Source organism: Canis aureus, chromosome 36, assembly GCF_053574225.1.
Source record: "Canis aureus isolate CA01 chromosome 36, VMU_Caureus_v.1.0, whole genome shotgun sequence".
In the NCBI taxonomy this organism is placed as follows: domain Eukaryota; kingdom Metazoa; phylum Chordata; class Mammalia; order Carnivora; family Canidae; genus Canis; species Canis aureus.
This window is the reverse complement of record NC_135646.1, coordinates 21,227,117-21,247,094: the sequence shown is the minus strand read 5'-3', so window position 1 is coordinate 21,247,094 and position 19,978 is coordinate 21,227,117. Positions and strand designations below refer to the sequence as shown.

The 19,978-nt window shown below is 41.8% G+C and overlaps 1 protein-coding gene across 1 annotated transcript in view; it reads left to right on the top strand.

Annotated features, from left to right (window-relative positions):
* The window catches only part of LOC144305809 (aldehyde oxidase-like), a 76,144-nt gene that overhangs the window by 44,405 nt on the left and 11,761 nt on the right, over positions 1 to 19,978 (top strand). The window contains 11 exon segments of the mRNA XM_077884892.1: positions 1,824 to 1,924; positions 3,614 to 3,700; positions 3,702 to 3,754; positions 3,972 to 3,987; positions 4,039 to 4,069; positions 7,990 to 8,075; positions 8,882 to 9,071; positions 11,941 to 12,170; positions 17,583 to 17,607; positions 17,610 to 17,677; positions 19,761 to 19,901. Of these exon segments, the coding sequence (XP_077741018.1) occupies positions 1,824 to 1,924; positions 3,614 to 3,700; positions 3,702 to 3,754; positions 3,972 to 3,987; positions 4,039 to 4,069; positions 7,990 to 8,075; positions 8,882 to 9,071; positions 11,941 to 12,170; positions 17,583 to 17,607; positions 17,610 to 17,677; positions 19,761 to 19,901 (1,028 nt within the window).

Genomic DNA, 19,978 nt, shown 5'->3' with positions numbered 1-19,978 from the left:
GAATATTTTTGATGGATATAGATTTCTGAGTTTACAGGCCTTTTAGCAGTTCAAGAAAGGTGTTGTACCATTTCCTCTGGTCTCCATGGTTTCTGATGAGAAATCTGCCTTGTGAAGTGTTTTCCTCCTCTAGGTGAGGTAATGTTTTTCTCTGTCTGCTTTCAGGATATTTTCCTTTCTTTTTTTACTTTTTAGAAGTTTGACTCTGATATGTCTTGGCTTGGATTTATCATATTTTCAAATATTCACTCAGCTTCTTGAATCTATAGGTTTGTGTCTTTTGCCAAGTTTAGGAAATTTTCAGCTATAATTCCTTCAAGTTTTTGATGTCAGTGACCCAAATGTTCAATCTTTTTATAGTCATACCAAGTCCTGAAGCTCTGCTCATTATCGTTTAGTCTCTTTTCTTTCTCATGTCCAGGGTAGGCAATTTCTGTTGTTCTATATTCTTGATTACTGATTATTTCCTCTGTTCTCTCTATTTTGTTGTTGAGCTTTTCCGTTGAGCCTCTTAAATTTTGGTTGTTGTATTTCTTAGTTCTAAAATTTCATTTGGCTCTTTTTGTGTCTTCTGTTTCTTTGCTGAAATTTTCCATTTTTCCCTTTGTTTTAAGTGTTTATGTAAATGGTCACTGATGCATTTTTGTGATGGCTGCTTTAAAATCCTTGTTAGATAACTCCAGCATCTGTGGCATCTCATCGTTGGCATCTGTTGATTGTCTTTTCTTGTTCAAGTTGGGTTCTTGGCATGATGAATGATTTTCAATTGTTCCTGGTCATTTGATTATTATGTTGTAAGACTCTGGATCTTACTTAAATCTTATATTTTACCAGAATGCCTCTGACCCCATGTTGGTGGGTAAAAAAGAGGGTTGCTGCCTTGTTATTGCTAGGTGAAGGGTGGAAGTTCAGGTTCCTCAAATAGTATCCAGTATCCAGTGGTATCACCACAAGGAAGGGTTTGGGGCATCTCATTACAGCAGCCTGATAAGGGTGGAAGTCTAGATTTTCCACCCAACTTTTGCAGATAGAGTTGGGGCCACACTTTTTTCACTGGAGTAGAGTGGTTATTGTATACAAGTTTTTCCTGCTAGGCTTTCCATCCCTTGGCCCTTTGGGGATTTTCTTTTTTTTCTTTTTTTTTTTTTTTTAAGATTTTATTTATTTATTCATGAGAGGCACAGAGAGAAAGGCAGAGATATAGGCAGAGGGAGAAGCAGGCTCCATACAGGGAGCCTGGGATCATGCCCCGTGCCAAAGGCAGATGCTCAACCTCTGAGCCACCCAGGCATCCCCCTTTGGGGCTTTTCTCTTGTCTTTTCCAATTAGTATTTTGGGATTACTGGCCTTTCTGGTACCAGTTCTGGGATAGATGAAGCAAATAGCAAAACAAAGAACATAACTCACTGAACTTACCATGTCTTTGCTTGGATCCCAAACTTCCTGTCTTCTCTCTACCTTTCAAAATCTTCTAATATTTCTTTTACATATAAATAAATAAAGTCATTTGCTGTATTTAGCAGAAGCAACCAAGAAATGTGCATTTACCCCATCTCCTCTTGGACCAGAAATCTCCTTGCCATAATAGTATTCTGACTGACTCTAGAACATCACACATCTTTTCCTAGACCTCTGTGACCTATCATATTGGGAGACCTGACAGATAGCCAAACAGAACTCCACTTCAGATCTGCAGATATGGTGGTGAAGCCCGTGGAGCCTGCTGTCCAGCAATAGCATTGCTGGTGGAATTTCAACAGCTGGGGAAGGCTACCGAATCTATCTGAAAGCCTCCTTGACTCCGGTGTACCTTCCTGTAACAGGTGAAATACACATGGGCGGTCAAGAACACTTTTATATGAAAACCCAAAGCATGCTTGTTGTTCCCAAAGGAGAGGACCAAGAAATTCCCAAATATATACAGGTAACATGGGGCCATTGCAGGGGGCGGGGGGACTAAATGGATTCTGCTGGCAAAGCATACCAAGAGCAATTAGAGACAAATATGTCACTGCAGGAACTGAAGGAATTTGGAGTACTAACAGCCCTATCCATTTGGGTATTAACAGCTGTACAATTTCAAAGCTTTTAAGAGAGTTTTATGAAAGTAGGCACCTTTTGTTTGTGGATTTATAACCCCAGAACCAGTTTTGGAGTCAGCAGGTCTCTTTTGCCATACTCCTGGCATTGTTGAGAATACCAAAGAATAAAAGGAAAGCCTGCCCTCCAGAGTTTATAAGTACCTAATTCACATGAAGCAATTAGGAAGTGGTATTGGATGGAATGGAACTGAATACTTAATCAGCTAAGTCAGAATTTACACAGGTGGAAGAATTACAAGAAAGGAGGGTCTGCTAAGGGCTAGAATCATCCAGAAAGTCCACAAAGATTAAGTCTTAAGTTTGGATTTGTAGTGAGAATGAGATTTGTCTAGATGGTGAGGAGAGGCCATTTCTAGGCAATGCCACACCAAGATCAAATGCCACTCATTCAGTCATTCATTCACTCATTCCTTCTGTAAACACATATTTCCTATGACCTATATATCAGGCAGCATGCATATAGGAAAGGAGGAAAGGCACAAAGACTACCCAAGCTGGAATAAGGGATACATTTAGGAGTGACTAGGTTAAGTGTCAGGGTGAAAGCAAGGGGAACACAGCAAAGGTGTTGACTCAGTAGTTCATACAAGCCAGTGTTATTACCAGAGCAGGTAGGAATGTGGGAATGTGTGAACTGAGGCCTTTAGAAGCTGGTACATTAAGAAGGGTCAGGTGAGTCCCATTCCAGTCCTGTCTGCTCCTCATTACCAGTGTGATGTTGGGCCCATCACTTCATCCTTCTTGGGCTCCACATTTATAAACATGAGTTGTTAAGATTAAATTACCTCTAAACATTAGGATGGTATGGAAGAGCAAGACCTGCATCCAGGGAGGATGCACTGACCAACTGAGCAATAATCCAGATGGGAGGCGAGAAATGTCTCCAGTGGAGACAGAATGTGGGGAAATATGGGGAATGTGGGGAAAAGATCCAGTCTGAAAGAGGTTTGCAAGGCCTCAAAATCTCACTGCTTGAGGAAACATATCCCAAGGGATTAGCATGTAAAGGCTACTTTTATTATGGTTCGTGGGGAGATTTTTCAAAAATTTATTAGCACAGGGGTGTCTAGGTGGCTCAGTTGGCTAAGTGTCCAACTCTTGATTTTGGGTCAGGTCATGATCTCAGGGTCATGAGATTGAGCTCCACATTGGGCTTTATGCTGGGCATGGAGCCTGCTTAAGATTCTCTCGCTTCCTCTGCCCCTGCCACCCCCACTCCCCTCATACTCTCTCTCTCTCAAAAAGAAATAATAATTATTACTAGCACAAAAATAGCACGTTGATACCAAAAGGACTACTTAATATTAATGATAGTTTTTGCAGTGTCATAGCTAAATGCTACTGAGATCAGTTGTGGATGTATGCTTAGGTCATTGGAAATTGTTCTGCTATTTAATATAACTACACGGTTTCTGTATTGTGTGTAGCGTTTTGGAATCAAAATGTGTAAAGACTGCCCCACTCCTTTGCTGCAGATGGATCAGATTAATGCAATCTGTTGTCATTCACAGGATATAGTTGCCTCGACCTTGAAGCTCCCAGTTAACAAGGTCATGTGTCATGACCTTGTAAAGCGTATTGGTGGGGCTTTTGGGGCGGAAGGCCATTAAAACCAGCATCATGGCAGCCATCACTGCATTTGTTGCCAACAAGTAAGTGGAGAAAATCTGCTAAATAGACTAAAAAATAAAATGAAGTCATGCTGTACATACTCAATATTGGGGTTAAGAAGAAAGAATTTGGGTTAAGATTATTTAAAATCACATATGGTATACAAAACATAGGCTGCCAGCTTATTACAACTTTTTTTTAATATAATATATTGTCATACCAGATACTAAGAACCAAAATGGGACTCAATCATTGAAGAAAAATGAAAGCCACAGTAAAAATACCTGTAGGCAGAAACAAGTCCTAAATGGATGGTGGTTATTAGCCACCACCCTTACTTGGAAAGCACAAAGTAAGTAGAAGAATGGGGATGGAAGGGATTTCTGTTATAAAGACAACACTGCATGGCTGCAGAGGGCAGCATTTGGCTGCCGTGAGCAAACCAACAAACCATGCTTCTGTTTAACTTTCTATGCCTTGTGCTGACTGATTGTGGCCGGCTCATATCTGCTTTACCCAAAGATGTCAATTCGTGCAAAGATACTAACTGGATCTGGCTGGTACAGAGTGAGTGACTGGAAAACATGTGAGTGTATGTACATCTATGAAAGCAGATCTGATAACCATAGTGCTTCCACATTTTCTAAAAATAGAATAATTTCCAATAGTGTTCTGTGAAATAACAATTATTTGCCAACAGGTTCCTTACTTTTCAGTATATCAAGGGTATCTTTGTGAAACTCTGTCCCAGAAATTCCCAGAAAAATTTCCATAGCAGAAAATAATTATTCTTTTGCTTTGTAAGAAATAAATTAACTTGTCAGAATGGATTAATTGCCATAATAAACAACTAAAAACTCTCAGGGGCTTACACCTGGATTGTGTTATTTCTTGCTCAAGTAACAGCTCAGTATACTCAGCAGGGGTTGTAGGGAAAGGGAGAGGAGAGGACCTTGCTCTGAAAAATTATTCAGTGACTTAAACTTTTTCCATCCAGCAGTGCCACTGTCATCCCCTCATGCAGTGCCACTGCATCATCTAGTAAGGGAGTCATAAGGCTCATATGACTATTTAGGTGTAAATTTAAATTAAATAAAACAGAAAATTCAGTTCCACAGTTGCATTAGCTATATTTCAAGTGCTCAGGAACTACATGTGGCCAGTGGCTACCATATTGGACATGTAGATATAGAACATTGCCATCGTCATGAAAAGTTTGATTGCATAGCACCATGTTACGGAGTCTGAGTCCTCTACGGGCTCTTCTGGAAGGGCAGAACATAAGGGAAGCGGGAGAACATGGAGTGTTATGTGGGAGGTGTTTTAGGCACCAGGCGTGTTAAGTGTAGACCTTGCTTCTGTTCACTTGTGATGAGCCAGGACTTTGCCATCTAACTGCAAGGGTGGCTGGGCAATGTAGTCTTCCATGTGCCCAGGATGAAAGACAACAGCATTTGTTGAACACGGCACCATCTCCACCATTACTGGTGTAGCTGCGTACATATTTTTAGGAGATAATGGATGTATTCGTTTCAACTCAGGTTCACTCTAAGCTCTATTTTGAATTTGGTTTAGTTTAACAAAGATTTATTAGAGTAAACTTTGTTCTGACAGAGATTACACTTTGGGGGTGGAGGAGGAAATACAACTTACACATATGAAGTCATCATGAAAACATAATAATGTCGGGTTAAAAGTTGAGATGCACGTGGTAAAACTATGAGGAGAGAGGAATATGAGTTGCAGTATGTACATGAGACATCTTAGAGAAAGTGAAACACAAATGGCCTTCAAGAACAGATGGGCAGAAAGAAGGCATATGGGTGGTGGGCATAGTAAGAGCAAAAATGCAGAGGAGGGATAAACATGGCATGTTCGATAGGGATGGCAGTAAGGAGAGAGGGAATCAGAACACACGGTGATTACTGAGAGGTGGTGGAAAATGAGATTGGTTAGGTTAAGTGATGCCAGACGGAGAGGAGACTAGCGTTTCAGGATGGGGGTTGAAACTTGATCTTGTAAGAAAGTGTAGGACTGGGTAGATCCTTGATCAGCCAAGTGTCATAACCCAACATAGGTGCGTTGGGGAAGATAATAGGATGGCACTGGGCAGGGTGGCCTGGGGAGGAGAGAGGTTGGAGGCAGCCAGACCATCGTATTTGGGGTCTGAGGTGTGATAGTAAGATGTAGAAGAAATGAGTCCAAGAGCCACTGTAGTATTAAATAAAATAGGAGTTGTGAAAACCTTGGCAAAATACAGGAGACAATAAAACCACAAACATGACGTGGAGGTTTCTAGTAGAGAGAACCAAGTTAGAAGGAGGAAAGAGGAAGGAGGAACCTGGAAGAACAATGATAAGCTTGTTCATGTAAATGTTGGGGGAGAAGTGACAACAGGATTTTTAAATGCAAATGTCTTTCACCCATATGGAACTTTATTAAAAGGACTAGTTAGCGTTACAGAAGCCATAAACATAGCGGTGATTATAATTATGAGAAAATAATGTTTTCTGATGTAGAGTGAGGACAGGAGATGATATTAGTAACACTTATAATAGTAATATTAATAATTTATATTTAGAACACTTGCTGTGTTTTAGTCACTCATCTATAATTTTCTGTGCATTACCTTATTTATTGCCATTTCACAGATGGAGAGATCATAGAGCTTGCCTAAGATCACAGAACTAGTTTAGTGGCAGAGCCAGGACTCAAACTTAAACTTCTGGAGTTCATAGGTCATGCCCTTCACTATGACTTTGGTTTGAATTTGGTACCGTTCAACAAAAACCACAGAGTGAGGAAAATGTGCTAGTCCATTCTGAGCAGGCCACCAGATTTGGAGATTAAAAGATGAAATGGCTTCAGGGAGAAAGTTCAGGTAGAAATGTGGAGCCAGAATTTAAGGACTTGTGGCAAGAATGGGAGGTTAGGATGTATGCAGTGGATTTGCTTTGAGAGGAAAGAGAAGGGTTGATTGAACAGCAGCAATGAATTGGACAGGAGGGTTTTTGTTTGTTTTGCTTTTATATCTACCCTTCCTTTTTCCCCCTTTTTTATTATTTTTAGTTGTGGCAAAATACACCATAAGATGTTCTGTCTTAGCCGTGTTTAAGTTTGGTTAACATTAAGTACATTCGCATTGCTGTGCAACCATCACCACCATCCATCTCTGGAATTCTTTTCATCTTGTAAAACTGCAAATCTGCACCCACTAGGCAATATGTCTCCATTTCTTCCACCTCCAGCAACCCCCTAGAAACCACCATTCTACTTGCCATTCGTTCTAATTTGACTACACTAGGTACCTGATATAAATGGAAATAGTATTCATCCTTTTGGCTTATTTTACTTCACATGATGTCTTCACAGTTCATCCATGTTATAGCATGTGTCAGAATTTCCTTCCTTTTTAAGGCTGAATAATATTCTATTATATATGCACCACATTTCATCAATCCATTCATCCATTGATAGACACACTTGGGTTGCTTCTACCCCTTAGCTATCGTGAATAATGCTACTATGAACACAGATATATAAATAGCTTCAGAACCCTGCTTTTAATGCTTTGTGGATAAATACCCAAAAATGGGATTGCTGGATCATATTGCTATTTTTAATTTTTTGAGGAACTGTCATACTGCTTTCCATAGCAGCTCCGCCATTTCACATTTCTACCAGCAGTGCATATGGTTCCAGTTTCTTCACATGCTCACCTATACATATTACTTTCTGTAGCTGGTTGGTCAGTTGGTGGATTTTTTTATAGTAGCCATTGTAATGGATGTGAGGTTGTTTGTAATTTTGATTTGCATTTCCCTAATAACTAGTGATGTTGAACCACTTTTCATGCACTGATTGGACATTTGTATATTGTCTTTGTAGAAATGTCTATTCAGATCCTTCATCCATGTTTTTAGTCAGATTGGGTTTTTTGTTGTTGTTGAATTTTAGGAATTCATACACATACTAGATATTAACCTTTTATTAGATATACAGTTTGAAAATTTTTCTCCCATTCTCTGGTTGCCTTTTCACTCTGTTGATTGTGTCCTTTGATATATGGAAGTTTTACATTTTGATGCAGTCCAGTTTACCTATTTTTTTTCTTTTGTTGCCTGTGCTTTTGGTGTCATATCTAAGAAATCATTGCCAAATTTAATGTCATGAAGCTTTTTATCTATGTGAGGAGGATTTACAAGTGACAAAGTGAAATGTAGAGAGACACATGGTCCCCAGCACCAGTATTAAAGGTCAGTTCTCTTTTCCTAAGCTGGGTTCATGAATGATGGCAGAAGCTTGGCCCTGGATATGGAGCATTATAGCAATGGAGGCGCCTCCCTGGATGAGTCATTATTTGTAAGTGCTTTAAGGAGCAAGTTCACATTCTGAAAAGCATGACATAAAATGATATAATTCAGAAAATGTTCAATAGTTAAATAACATATTAATAAACAAAGACCCACATTGCAGGAATAGCCATGTTATTTACTGGCACCTCCAGGGTAAGTCCAGAGATACTGGCTAATTCTGTGTCTGCATATTATCTCCATATTTCCCGTACTTAGAGTTCTTTTCTCAAATGCAAGCATTATACTAAACCACGGCTCTACTGATATTCCGGCCTGGATCATTCTTTGTTGTGGGTCTGTCCTGTGCATTGTAGGATGTTGAGCAGCATTCTTGGCCTCTACTGGCACAGCTACCCTCTGGTCTCAACAACCAAAAGTGTCTCCAGACATTGCCAGGGAAGACAGAGGACTAAATTGCCCCTGGTTTAGAACCAATGCATTAGACCAAACACGAAAACATTTTTTTCATGTTTTGCAGATATTTTATTCATTACATTCTATAGATCCAGTTTTCAGAGCCTACAAATGCTTCAAAGCCTTTGGCAAATGTCTGAAACCTGAGGATAAACATATATTAGCCCTAAAATAGGAAAATTAAAAAATGATGATTACAAAAGAAAAATTATTCAAATCCTTAAAAATTATTTTATAGCAAAAACTATTTTAATATAGGGCCTGGGTCCATTTTAGCATGTTTAATGTGATGTAGATACGGTTGGTCGTTTCTGGCCTGGTTTTGGTCTTAAGTCTCAGGAAGGCAAAATAGGTATGGAAGGATGTGAATCTTATCACACTAACTCTGGATTTCCCCAGGTGATAGAAATGGGACTCCTGAAAATGGAAAATGCTTACAAGTTCCCCAACCTGTGCTGCCGGGCATGGGCATGCAGAACCAACCTTCCATCCAACACAGCTCTGCGTGGCTCTGGCTTTCCTCAGGCAGGGCTGATCACTGGGTCCTGTACCACGGAAGTTGCAGCCAGGTGTGGCTTGCCCCCCCCCAACCCCAGAAGGTAATGCTAATCTAGTCTCTCAGCGGGGAGAACCATTGGGGGGTCTTTCAGGTTGAGGAATTTGGATCCAGAGAGGCTAAGTGATTTGCCGGAGGTAACCCAGCTAACTAGTTAAGACGGAGCCAGGGCACCAAGTTCAGTGATCCTTGTCTTCCTCAGGCTCTTTTCCCCAAAATCCTTCAGACAGAGGATATTGAGGAGGGAGCTTTGGATTCCAACCCATGCAGAGATTAATACCAAGAAGTCTCCAGTGGTTGCAGATGCCCCTGCTGCCAACAAGGTCTATCAAGCCTTTCTTTTCTCTGCTTCCTTCACGTCTCAGGCAGCTGTCATAGCGTTTCAGTCATTTCAGTTACTAAAATAGTTTCCAGACAGAACGTAAAGACTGCTAACTCTGGGAAACGAACTAGGGGTGGTAGAAGGGGAGGAGGGCGGGGGGTGGGAGTGAATGGGTGACGGGCACTGGGGGTTATTCTGTATGTTAGTAAATTGAACACCAATAAAAAATAAATTAAAAAAAATAAAATAAAATAGTTTCCTTTCTGTTCTTGAAGTCTCGGTCCGACTTCATTCATTAACAAGCTCTGCTCCCCTCCCTCTGCCTCTTGCGCTCTGAATCCTGGAGCAGAGCGAGCGTGGGGAGACTCTGTGCTTTCTTTCACCCCTTCTTGGCTCTGTCCTTCTGCTGTGCTGCTGGAGCGGAGGGAAAGGAGGACCAGAGGAGGCAGCCTCTTCCCAGGGAGCTTTGTCGTCTCCTCGCTTACATGGAGCTGCTTTTCACCTGTCTCTGTGGGCTCTATTTCTGCTAACTCTCTCAAAAATGGACAGTCCCCTGTGAAAGTGGGTTAAATCTCCAGCCGCCCCCAGCCGGCTCAGGCAGTATTTCCTGATGCCTCTTTGCCCCATGCTGCAGCAAACCTTCATCCGCCTTCTCTCTATTCAGTATTAGGATCTGACGCCCTACGCAGGAGTCATTTTCTTTGTGTCTCTTGAGCTTCTGGGGGTTCCTGCCCTTCCCTCCTGGCCATCTCATCACGCCTCCCTCCTAAATGTTCTGTTGCATTTGGTGGCATAGGGAGAATTAAATAATGACCTCCATCCACCTCTGGGGAAGTCAGAGGAGAGGGCAGCTACCCTTAAGAACACTGCCTTCTCCGAGGTGCCTGGGTGGTTCAGTTGGTTAAGCATCTGACTCTGTTTTGGCTCAGGTCATGATCCCAGGGTTGAGAGATCTTGCCCTGAGTCAGGCTCAGCACGGGTTCTTTTTTTTTTTTTTTTTTTTATTTATTCATTTTTTTAAAAAAGATTTTATTTATTTATGCATGAGAGACACAGAATGAGAGAGAGAGGCAAAGACATAGGCAGAGGCAGAAGCAGGCTCCATGCACGGAGCCCAACGTGGGACTCGATCCGGGGACTCCAGGATCATGCCCTGGGCCGAAGGCAGGTGCCAAACCACTGAGCCACCCAGGGATCCCTGCAGCTTGCTTTTTTATTTTTATTTATTTATTTATTTTAACAAATTAATTTTTTATTGGTGTTCAATTTACCAACATACAGAATAACACCCAGTGCTCATCCCGTCAAGTGTCCCCCTCAGTGCCCGTCACCCACTCACCCCCACCCCCCACCCTCCTCCCCTTCCACCACCCCTAGTTCGTTTCCCAGAGTTAGGAGTCTCTATGTTCTGTCTCCCTTTCTGATATTTCCCACACATTTCTTCTCCCTTCCCCTATATTCCCTTTCACTATTATTTATATTCCCCAAATGAATGAGAACATACACTGTTTGTTCTTCTCCGACTGACTTACTTCACTCAGCATAATACCTTCCAGTTCCATCCACGTTGAAGCAAATGGTGGGTATTTGTCATTTCTAATAGCTGAGTAATATTCCATTGTATACATAAACCACATCTTCTTTATCCATTCATCTTTCGATGGACACCGAGGCTCCTTCCACAGTTTGGCTATCGTGGCCATTGCTGCTAGAAACATCGGGGTGCAGGTGTCCCGGCGTTTCACTGCATCTGTATCTTTGGGGTAAATCCCCAACAGTGCAATTGCTGGGTCATAGGGCAGCTCTATTTTTAAGTCTTTGAGGAACCTCCACACAGTTTTCCAGAGTGGCTGCACCAGTTCACATTCCCACCAACAGTGCAAGAGGGTTCCCTTTTCTCAGCATCCTCTCCAACATTTGTTGTTAGGAAACAACAAATTGTTAATTGTTGCCTTGTTAATTTGCCCCATTCTCACTGGTGTGAGGTGGGATCTCATGGTGGCTTTGATTTGTATTTCCCTGATGGCAAGTGATGCAGAGCATTTTCTCATGTCAGCACGGGTTCTGCTTGAGTTTTTCTCTCTCCCTCTGCTCCTCTCACTTATGCTAGCCTGTGCTCTCTGTCTCCCTAAAACAAACAAATCTTTAAAGAAAAGAACTTTTATATTTGTTTAAATAAAATCAATAACTAGGATAAGTGGTCTTATCTTGCTACAGAATCTGAACAATCCAAATTTTGTAGATCACAGCCTGGAAGTTAAATTCAGGATTATCTATCAACAGATATTCACAAATGCAACTAGAATTAGAGGAGTCTACAATGTGCCTGGACTGCAGTGGGTTATAAAAGAAATATAAGGAAAGGCTGCCTCCCTTTGAACTTACACCAGAGCAGCATAGAAAGCACGTAAATGCTAACATATTCGATCGAGGCTTCGCATAGAGAAAGCTTCAGGAAAGGCTTCAACAAGAAACTCAGTTTGGGCCTACTGGGATGAGCAGAACTTGACTAGGAAGACATTGGATAGAAGAGACTGTAGCTGTTGCCTCTCCTCACATTTTGATCTCCTTTTCTTTTATAGGTTCGAATGATAAACATGTACTAGGAAATTGGTCAGACACCCTACAAACAAGAGATTAATCCCAAGAACCTGACTCAGTGTTGGAAAGAACGTATGGCCATGTCTTCCTACTCCCTGAGGAAAGCGGCTGTGGAGAAATTCAATTCAGAGAATTACTGGAAGAAGAAAGGGCTGGCTGTGGTCCCCTTGAAGTTTCCTATTGGCCTTGGCTCAGTCGCTGCTGGTCAGGTCAGTTCTCTAAACGGACAAATCAGAAGGTGCTGGGGAAACTTTCTGCGAAGGCGGGTAGCTATAGGGTTGCAATGCCTCTTTGTAAATCATCTCCAGGGCTGTCCTCAATCAAGCTATTTTTTCTCCAGAGGAGATAAGAGCTCCTTTGCGGGAATCCCAAGGGTTAGTGACAAACATTCTTGCTGAGAAATTGGGGGACCTGGTATCTGCTTTTGGCCCTGGCACAAAGCAACTGAGTCAACTTGCTCTGGGCCCAGATCACTCAAGTATAAAGTAAGACAGCGGGATGGATGACTGCCAACACTCCTCTTTAGCTCCTCTTCCAGCTCCTCTGTTTCTGTGTCGCTGGACCATGAAATAGAAATGGGAAGTTGCATGACATTTGGGTTCACCACCCCTTTTGGTGGGTGGGATAAAGTAAACCCAGAATAGTAAGTTATTTAAATAATTTTTTTAAACACAATTTTAGAAGTTTGCTCGCTTCTTAGCTGTTAAAAATGTGAAGTGGAGGACTGGAAATCTGCTCCTGTAGTTTCTTCAATTGATTAAATAAATTCTCTGCTAGTTTTTGTTTGCTAAATCCCACTTGCTGTTTCTGCCTTTTTTTTTTTTTTAAGATTTTTTATCTATTTATTCATGAGAGACACACAGAGAGAGAGGCAGAGACATAGGCAGAGGGAGAAGCAGACTCCATCCAGGGAGCCCAATGGGGAACTCGATCCCAGGGCCCCGGGATCACAACCTGAGCCAAAGGCAGACACTCAACCACTCAGCCACCCAGGTGCCCCTGCCTCCGTATTCTTGAATGAAACTTACCTGAACAGGTAGGCATCCGCTCTACTCTAGCTCATTACAGAGCCGTGGTGTGGGACCCCTGTCATCTACATTCTTACAAACACATTTGTATACATACATCTACTGGAGAAGACAGCAGAGCCCTCAAACCTGTTGTCACTCCCCTTTGCAGAATTCACACCTTTGGCTGAGCCATGAAGAAGGAATGGCCGGTGCCTTGAGTGATGACAGATTAAGGAAAAATAGAGTGGAACTGTGAGGAGCACTAATAAGTATGCTGTGTATTGAGGGAGCAGAGGAGGCCAAAAACAAAAACAAAAACAAAAAACGGGCAGGAAGGTCCTTCCTTCATGCCCATACTGATCCATTCACCTAACCATCCTGGCTCAGCTTTGGTATGATCATTAGAATGTTTCATGCTTGGTCACAGACATTTGGTGGCTCAAAGGAGCATGGTAACAATACAAGTGGTAATCTTTTTGCAGCTTTCCCATTCCTCGCCTGTTTGTGATGGCAGAAACAACACGGAGACATTTAGTCATCTGCACGCACTTTACTCAGATGAGGGAGACAGTTCAGAGGCTGTGGATGAGTAATAAAGGCAAAACCAAGATTATTCAGAAGGAGGATAGTCCGTCTCTGAGCAGACCAGCCAGGATCACAACCTAGAAGATCTGTAGCCTTATTTAGTCATGAGAAAACTGAGGCTTCGAGAGCAAAAATAACTTGCCTGAAGCCCCACATCTGGAGAGAGGTAGGGCCAGGGCTGGAGGCTCCAGTCTGAGAGGCTCTAGAAACAGTGTTTTCTCAGCTACACCAAGCTGCCTCCTACCTTTTGGTAGGAACTGAGATGGGATTCAGCTCACCTGGGAAGAAGCCAGATAACAGCCAGCAGTATGACTTCATCCTCAAACCACCAGTCCTACCCATCTTTCCCTGGAAACCAGCTTCCATGCTGAAAACATCGGCATAGGGCCAAACCCAGGAGTCCGAGATGGGGCAAGCTGCTTCCTGGAAGCCATACTTGGAAAGAGGAGGGAACTAGGAAGGATATTAAAAGGCCGAAGGCTGGATGATTCATAATGCCCACGTCATTTAACCCCTATCTCACCTTTGTTGGGTAGGTGTGATTCTGTATTATAGGAGAAATTGAAGGGCATAGGTGTTCACTCTCTTGCCCAAGGACATCCAGCTATTGAGCGACAGAATGAGGATTAGACCTCAAGGCCTTCTAGTCACATGTCTTTATCATTCCATGTGTCTCCCTGAGCAGAGGAGCCCCATGCCCATGACAGCTGAAGGGCTCACACGTTCCTTCCCTCTGATGTATTTAATTACCAGCCTGTGGACACCGATGAGCAGACAAGATCTAATTAACCTCCGCATCCGTACCACCTTAGTGTGGCACCTGACACAGGGTATCAACTCAGATGCCAGAGCGGCTGAGACATTTGGGGAATCTGTGGAACCAAAGCAAACTGCTCACCGACCCCGGCAGTCCCTGCTTGATGATTGAGATTTCACAGACTAAGTCCCCGATTTGTGTTGAGAACCATCTGTTCTAATGCTCCAGTTGTGCCTATTTCATAAATGAAGCTTTGCAGAATTTTCCTTTGTGGCGATAACAATGAACCATCCGGTGGTGCCACTTAACTGAACCAAATTTGACATTTTAAATGACGCAAGGGGATTGCAGCAGCACATGGGACAAATTACTCAGCAGTCTCCAATAGAAATGCTGCCCTGGACACGCAGGCGGAGGACTGTTGCCAGCAGGGCCACACAATGGAGAAAATGCACAATCCGCTCTAATTGTAGCTCTAGCACGTGTGCCAGCTACAAATTGCCACGAGCAACTTCTGAATTGCTTGCAGAGCCAAGGAGGCCAAATACAGACTTTAAAAGCTTCATGCTATTGTAAATTCATTTATCAAACTTTTATTGGGCACTTACTATGTGTGGGATACTGTGCTGCATTCCGAGGATGCCCTAGGACCCGGCCCTTCCATTCAGGGGGCTTCTGTTCTAGCAGAGAACAATGAAGTGGCATAGAAAGGAGCCCAGGAGCAGCCCTTGCAGCTGCCATTACCTGGCATCTGATGAGCAACCAGGGCAGCCAGCTCTAGGCTCTCTGGAGGGGATGCCACCGCCTAGCTTTATTATTTTGGGAACAAATGGTCAGGGTCACAAGAGATGGTATTTCCAGGAGTGATGTGTGAACAAACAGTAAAACACATTCTGCTGCATCTTCTCAAGATTGGGTATGATTATCATGGCAACGACGCCCTCCTCAAGGTTCTGAGATTCTCCCTTGGGCTGAGAAAGTGTATCCCTATGTCTCTATGTGACCAATACATGCCTAGTGTACACCTGCTGAGCCAGGTAAATAGAGCTCATTTTCACTGCCAGTGTCTTAAAAGCTTTTATTTCACTGAATAATGTAAATCTTTGGATACTAATAAAGAGGCAGTCCTCCAAGTGTGGCCCATGGCCCACAAGTGGCAGTGAAGACCCTTCTGGTGGTCAGAGAATCGATCTAGGAATGTAGTTCATCTCTTGGGTATATCTGGTGATTGTCATGTGATTCCATTAACTTTCTTTTTTAAAATATATTTTATTTGTTTATTCATGACAGGAGAAAGAGAGAGAGAGAGAGACAGAGGGAGAAGCAGGCTCCACGCAAGAAGCCCGACGTGGGACTCTATCCTGGGTCTCCAGGATCACACCCCGGGCTGAAGGCGGTGCCAAACCGCTGGGCCACTGGAGCTGCCCTCCATTAACTTTCACTTATGACCAGGGTTGTTTATAACTTATCTGAGCAATGAAGGCTTACTAAAATTTTAGCTTCATTATATACATAATAGCTAGTTACTAGAATTTTCTAAAAACTCTGCCTTTATAGATCCTAGATTTCTATGCCATGCATAAGTATTAAGAAGCCTAATATCTGACAGATATTAAAAGCTGACAGAGCTTTAAGTCATCCCTTGCTGGTCCAAACCACACCTATGAGGTTGGCCTCTCCCAGTTGAACTTGCAGGGCTTCCTAAACCACAGGGAACCACTGGAAGCATTTTCTCTAGGACCACATGCTACTAATATTGCTCTTATACTAGAGACTCAAAGTGAAAACGCCATCCTTGTTTTCTGTAGCCCTCCTGGGATAACTTCATACCCCTTAGCCTAGCATGGACAAAATTGCAAGAAGGCACATTCTTGTTGATTATAAAACATGTTTAGCTAGAGTCTGGATGTTTCTGATTACAGAAGCCTTTAATTCTGTGTTAGCAGTTTGGTTCTTTCCAGATCCCCATGGGGACCTGTACAGTTAGATAAGATTACTTCCAAGTTCTCTTCCAACTAAAGCTCTGAAATTCTGTGCCAGGATAATTTGGAGTGGGCTTAGCTCATTTTGTAGCAAATAATGTCTGTCTGTCCCATCTTATTTGGATTTGTGTTTTTTTGCTTCTCTACAACAGACCTACAACTATGGGAATATGCGTTCATGTAAACAATTCTCTCCTGCCGTGACCTATCTATGCTTAACTTGGCATTTTACAATGCAAAGTTGCACAACTTTGACAGTCACCAAAAAACAAATCCCAAACCTAGATTGTTGTTCCACTCTGGGTTAGGGAGATCCTCAAATGTCTTAATGAGGAAATAGTAGCTTAAGGAACGTAGTCCTGCCGCAGCCTCAAAGCCATCCCGTGACAGCCTGGCGTCTTGTGAAGTCATCATGAGGCAGCACTGGCCCCACACTGCCCTGGCTCTGCTCAGTGTTCTCAGGGCAGTGGGAGAAGTGTCTGTGTATATTTTGGCAAGAGATGGAAAGGAGGGAATCATTTCCAGGGAAGATTTTTTTTTATTAATTATTTTATTCATTTTCATCAGGTACTTTTTAATATCTTCTAGAATAGACTGACAGTGAAGTGCATATTTGGTTGCTGAGGACAATTTTTATGCTGACATCTTGTTATCATTTAACATCAAACTAGTAAAGTAAGGGTTGGCAAACTATAGAGGGAGTCAAATTCTGCCCATGGCCTGTTCTGTATGTCTGTGAGCTTAGAACAGTTTGTTACATGTTTTTAACTTTTTTTTTTTTTAAGATTTTCTATTTATTTATTAGAGACAGAGAGAGAGAGAGACAGAGGGAGAAGCAGCCTCCATGCTGGGAGCCTGATGTGGGACTCGATCCCGGGTCCAGGATCACACCCTGGGCCGAAGGCGGCACCAAACTGTTAAGCCACCGGGGCTGCCCTGTTTTTAACTTTAATTCCAATATAATCAGCATACAGTGTTATATTAGTTTCGGGTGTACAATATGTAATTCAATACATTACTCCCCAGGGAAAATGTTTTAATTGAGAAGACATGATAATATCCACCAAAAAGATCATGGAGGGGCACCTGGGTGGCTCAGTGGTTGAGTGCCTTTGGCTCAGGTTGTGATCCCGGAGTCCTGGGATCAAGTCCCTCATTGGGCTCCTTGCATGGAGCCTGCTTCCCCCTCTGCCTATATCTCTGCCTCTCTCTCTGTGTCTCTCATGAATAAATACATAAAATTTTTAAAAAAATATCATGGAAACTGTTGTCCTCTTTTCTGGTTAGGCTGCTGCCTTGGTTCACATTTACCTGGTGGGTCTGTGCTGGTGACTCATGGTGGAATCAAAATGGGTCAGGGGGTCCATACTAAAATGATTCAGGTAAGTATGTGATAGTTGGATTAAGTTGGGCGTGTGCTTGTAGCTATATGTATGAGAGAGAAGCCATGGATGAATATTTTCTGTTCCAAAATAAAAAGGACACAAGATTTTAGCTTTGACGTCTTAAACTGTTAAGCTGTTAGCAGAAACTGGATAAGCCAGCCAGTTTTGTAACTGAACACCCTAAAAGAACGTGGCAGAGGAGCCTCAGGTTTTCTTATTGCTGCAGAAGATTGTGTCTTAATTTGTTGCTTTCCTTTGGGTATACAGGTCTCTCCCACCATCCAAAAATAGAGCATTCCTTTGAAACCTTTTCCAAGCCAAAATGACATAAAGCAAAGGTGTAATTGCCATTAATTTACATGAAAATATTTTTGAGCCTTTCCACATCCCCCCCAAAATAACCTCTCCTAGTATTTCTGATTTGCTAATGGATGTACAAAATAAATCGGGATAAAGTACAGATGATGACAGATGCAGTTCAAAGCTCTGGCCGTCCCCAGGAAGGAGCTTCGGATGCCACTTTTGCTACTTGGGGTGAGCACTGCTTCCAAACCCATGCTGCAGAACAAACACTCTCAGAATTTTTGCTCTTCACTTTTTTTCCTAAAAGGGAAAAAACCTCTCCAGATTTATTTCATTTAGCAAAAACAGGTACTAATGTACACGTTTTGTAAAAGCCAAGTGGCATTATGCAAACTTCCACAGAGAGGGGAATACTATTATTAAGTGAGTTGTCTTTTTGAACCTTTGCTGGGTAATGAAAAGATGTGTAAATTCTGATACATTGTGTTGTTTTTGCCCTTTTTATAGTAAGGACTTTGAACAATTGAAAATATAAAGCGCGCTTGGTATTTCTAATCAAAGTCTACCCATTTTTTGGTTCATTTACTCTAATTTTTAGGTAGTTTCTATTTTGCAAATAATAGTAATATTAAAGATTATAAAACATTTGGAAGAGGCAAAAAACTTTTTTAAAAGACTGAACAATTTCACTACTTAGCAATAGCAGTGTTTTGAGATCTTTCCATCTTTTTTCTCTTTTGAAAATTGCTAACATGCTGTTTATGTAATTTTTGTATCCTGATTTTTATGTGTGTTTTAAAATTTTTATTCAAATTCCAGTTAGTTAACATACAGTCACATTAGTTTAGCATACAAAGTTATATTAGTTTCAGCTGTACAATGTAGTAATTCAACAATTCCATACATCACCCAGTGTTCATCAGGACAAGTGCACTCCTTAATGCCCATCACCCATTTAACCCACCCACCATTGATAACCATCAATTCTCTATAGTTAAAAGTCTGTTTCTTGGTTTGCCTCTCTCTCTTCCTGCCACTCCCCACCCATGCTTATTTCTGTTCTTTTTTCATCTATTCTAATATAGAGTGAGCACTTCCTCCTGTGGCTCAGGATTCTTTGTAATTATGATTTTTAATGGCTGCTTGTGGATATATGTATAATTTATTTAACCACCTCCAATTGTTGAATACTTCAATTAATATTTTTGTATGTAAGCCTGTGGTCAAATCAATGACTATTTTCTTAAAATAGATTTCCAGAAATGGAATTACTGGGTCACAGAATGTATCTTAAATCACTGACACGTTACCAAATTGTTTTCCCGAAAGTATCCATTTCATTACACCACTAACCAACTTTATACATTATGAATTTTTTAAAAACCTTAGATAATTTAATAGTTGTGAATGATAGTATCTCATTATTGCCTTGATTTACATTTTTCCGATTATAGAGCTTTTGCTAGAATTTAGAAGAGCGAGGCCTCAAAGGTGTTGATTTCATGATTATGAAGACATGCAGCATTTCCTCCTGTGTTGGCTTTTCCTCCTCTTCCTGATGCTGTTGCATATAAGAAAGTCAGAAAAGCAAGAATATGTACTCAGGGTTTAGGGTCCAGACTAGCTACTAGTTTTTTAGAAAAGAACCTTTAGTGGCTGGAGAATTCATGTCCCTGTTGCACGTATGGGGGCTTCACATATGGGCTTCCGTGTAGGTGTGTGCACAGGTCTGTGACTAACCAGAGTATTTAAAAAGAATCTCTCTTCTAAAATTCAGGTGGTTAGTCGTGAATTAAGGATGCCCATGTCTAATATCCACCTGCGTGGAACAAGCACAGAAACTGTCCCTAATACAAATATTTCTGGAGGTTCCGTGGTGGTGGATCTCAACGGGTTGGCAGTAAAACTAAAAATCATTGCAATGGCGTCCAAATCATTAGCCTCACCAGGTACATGGGTGGAGCTCAGAAGATGTTGAGAATTAATCCAGTTCTT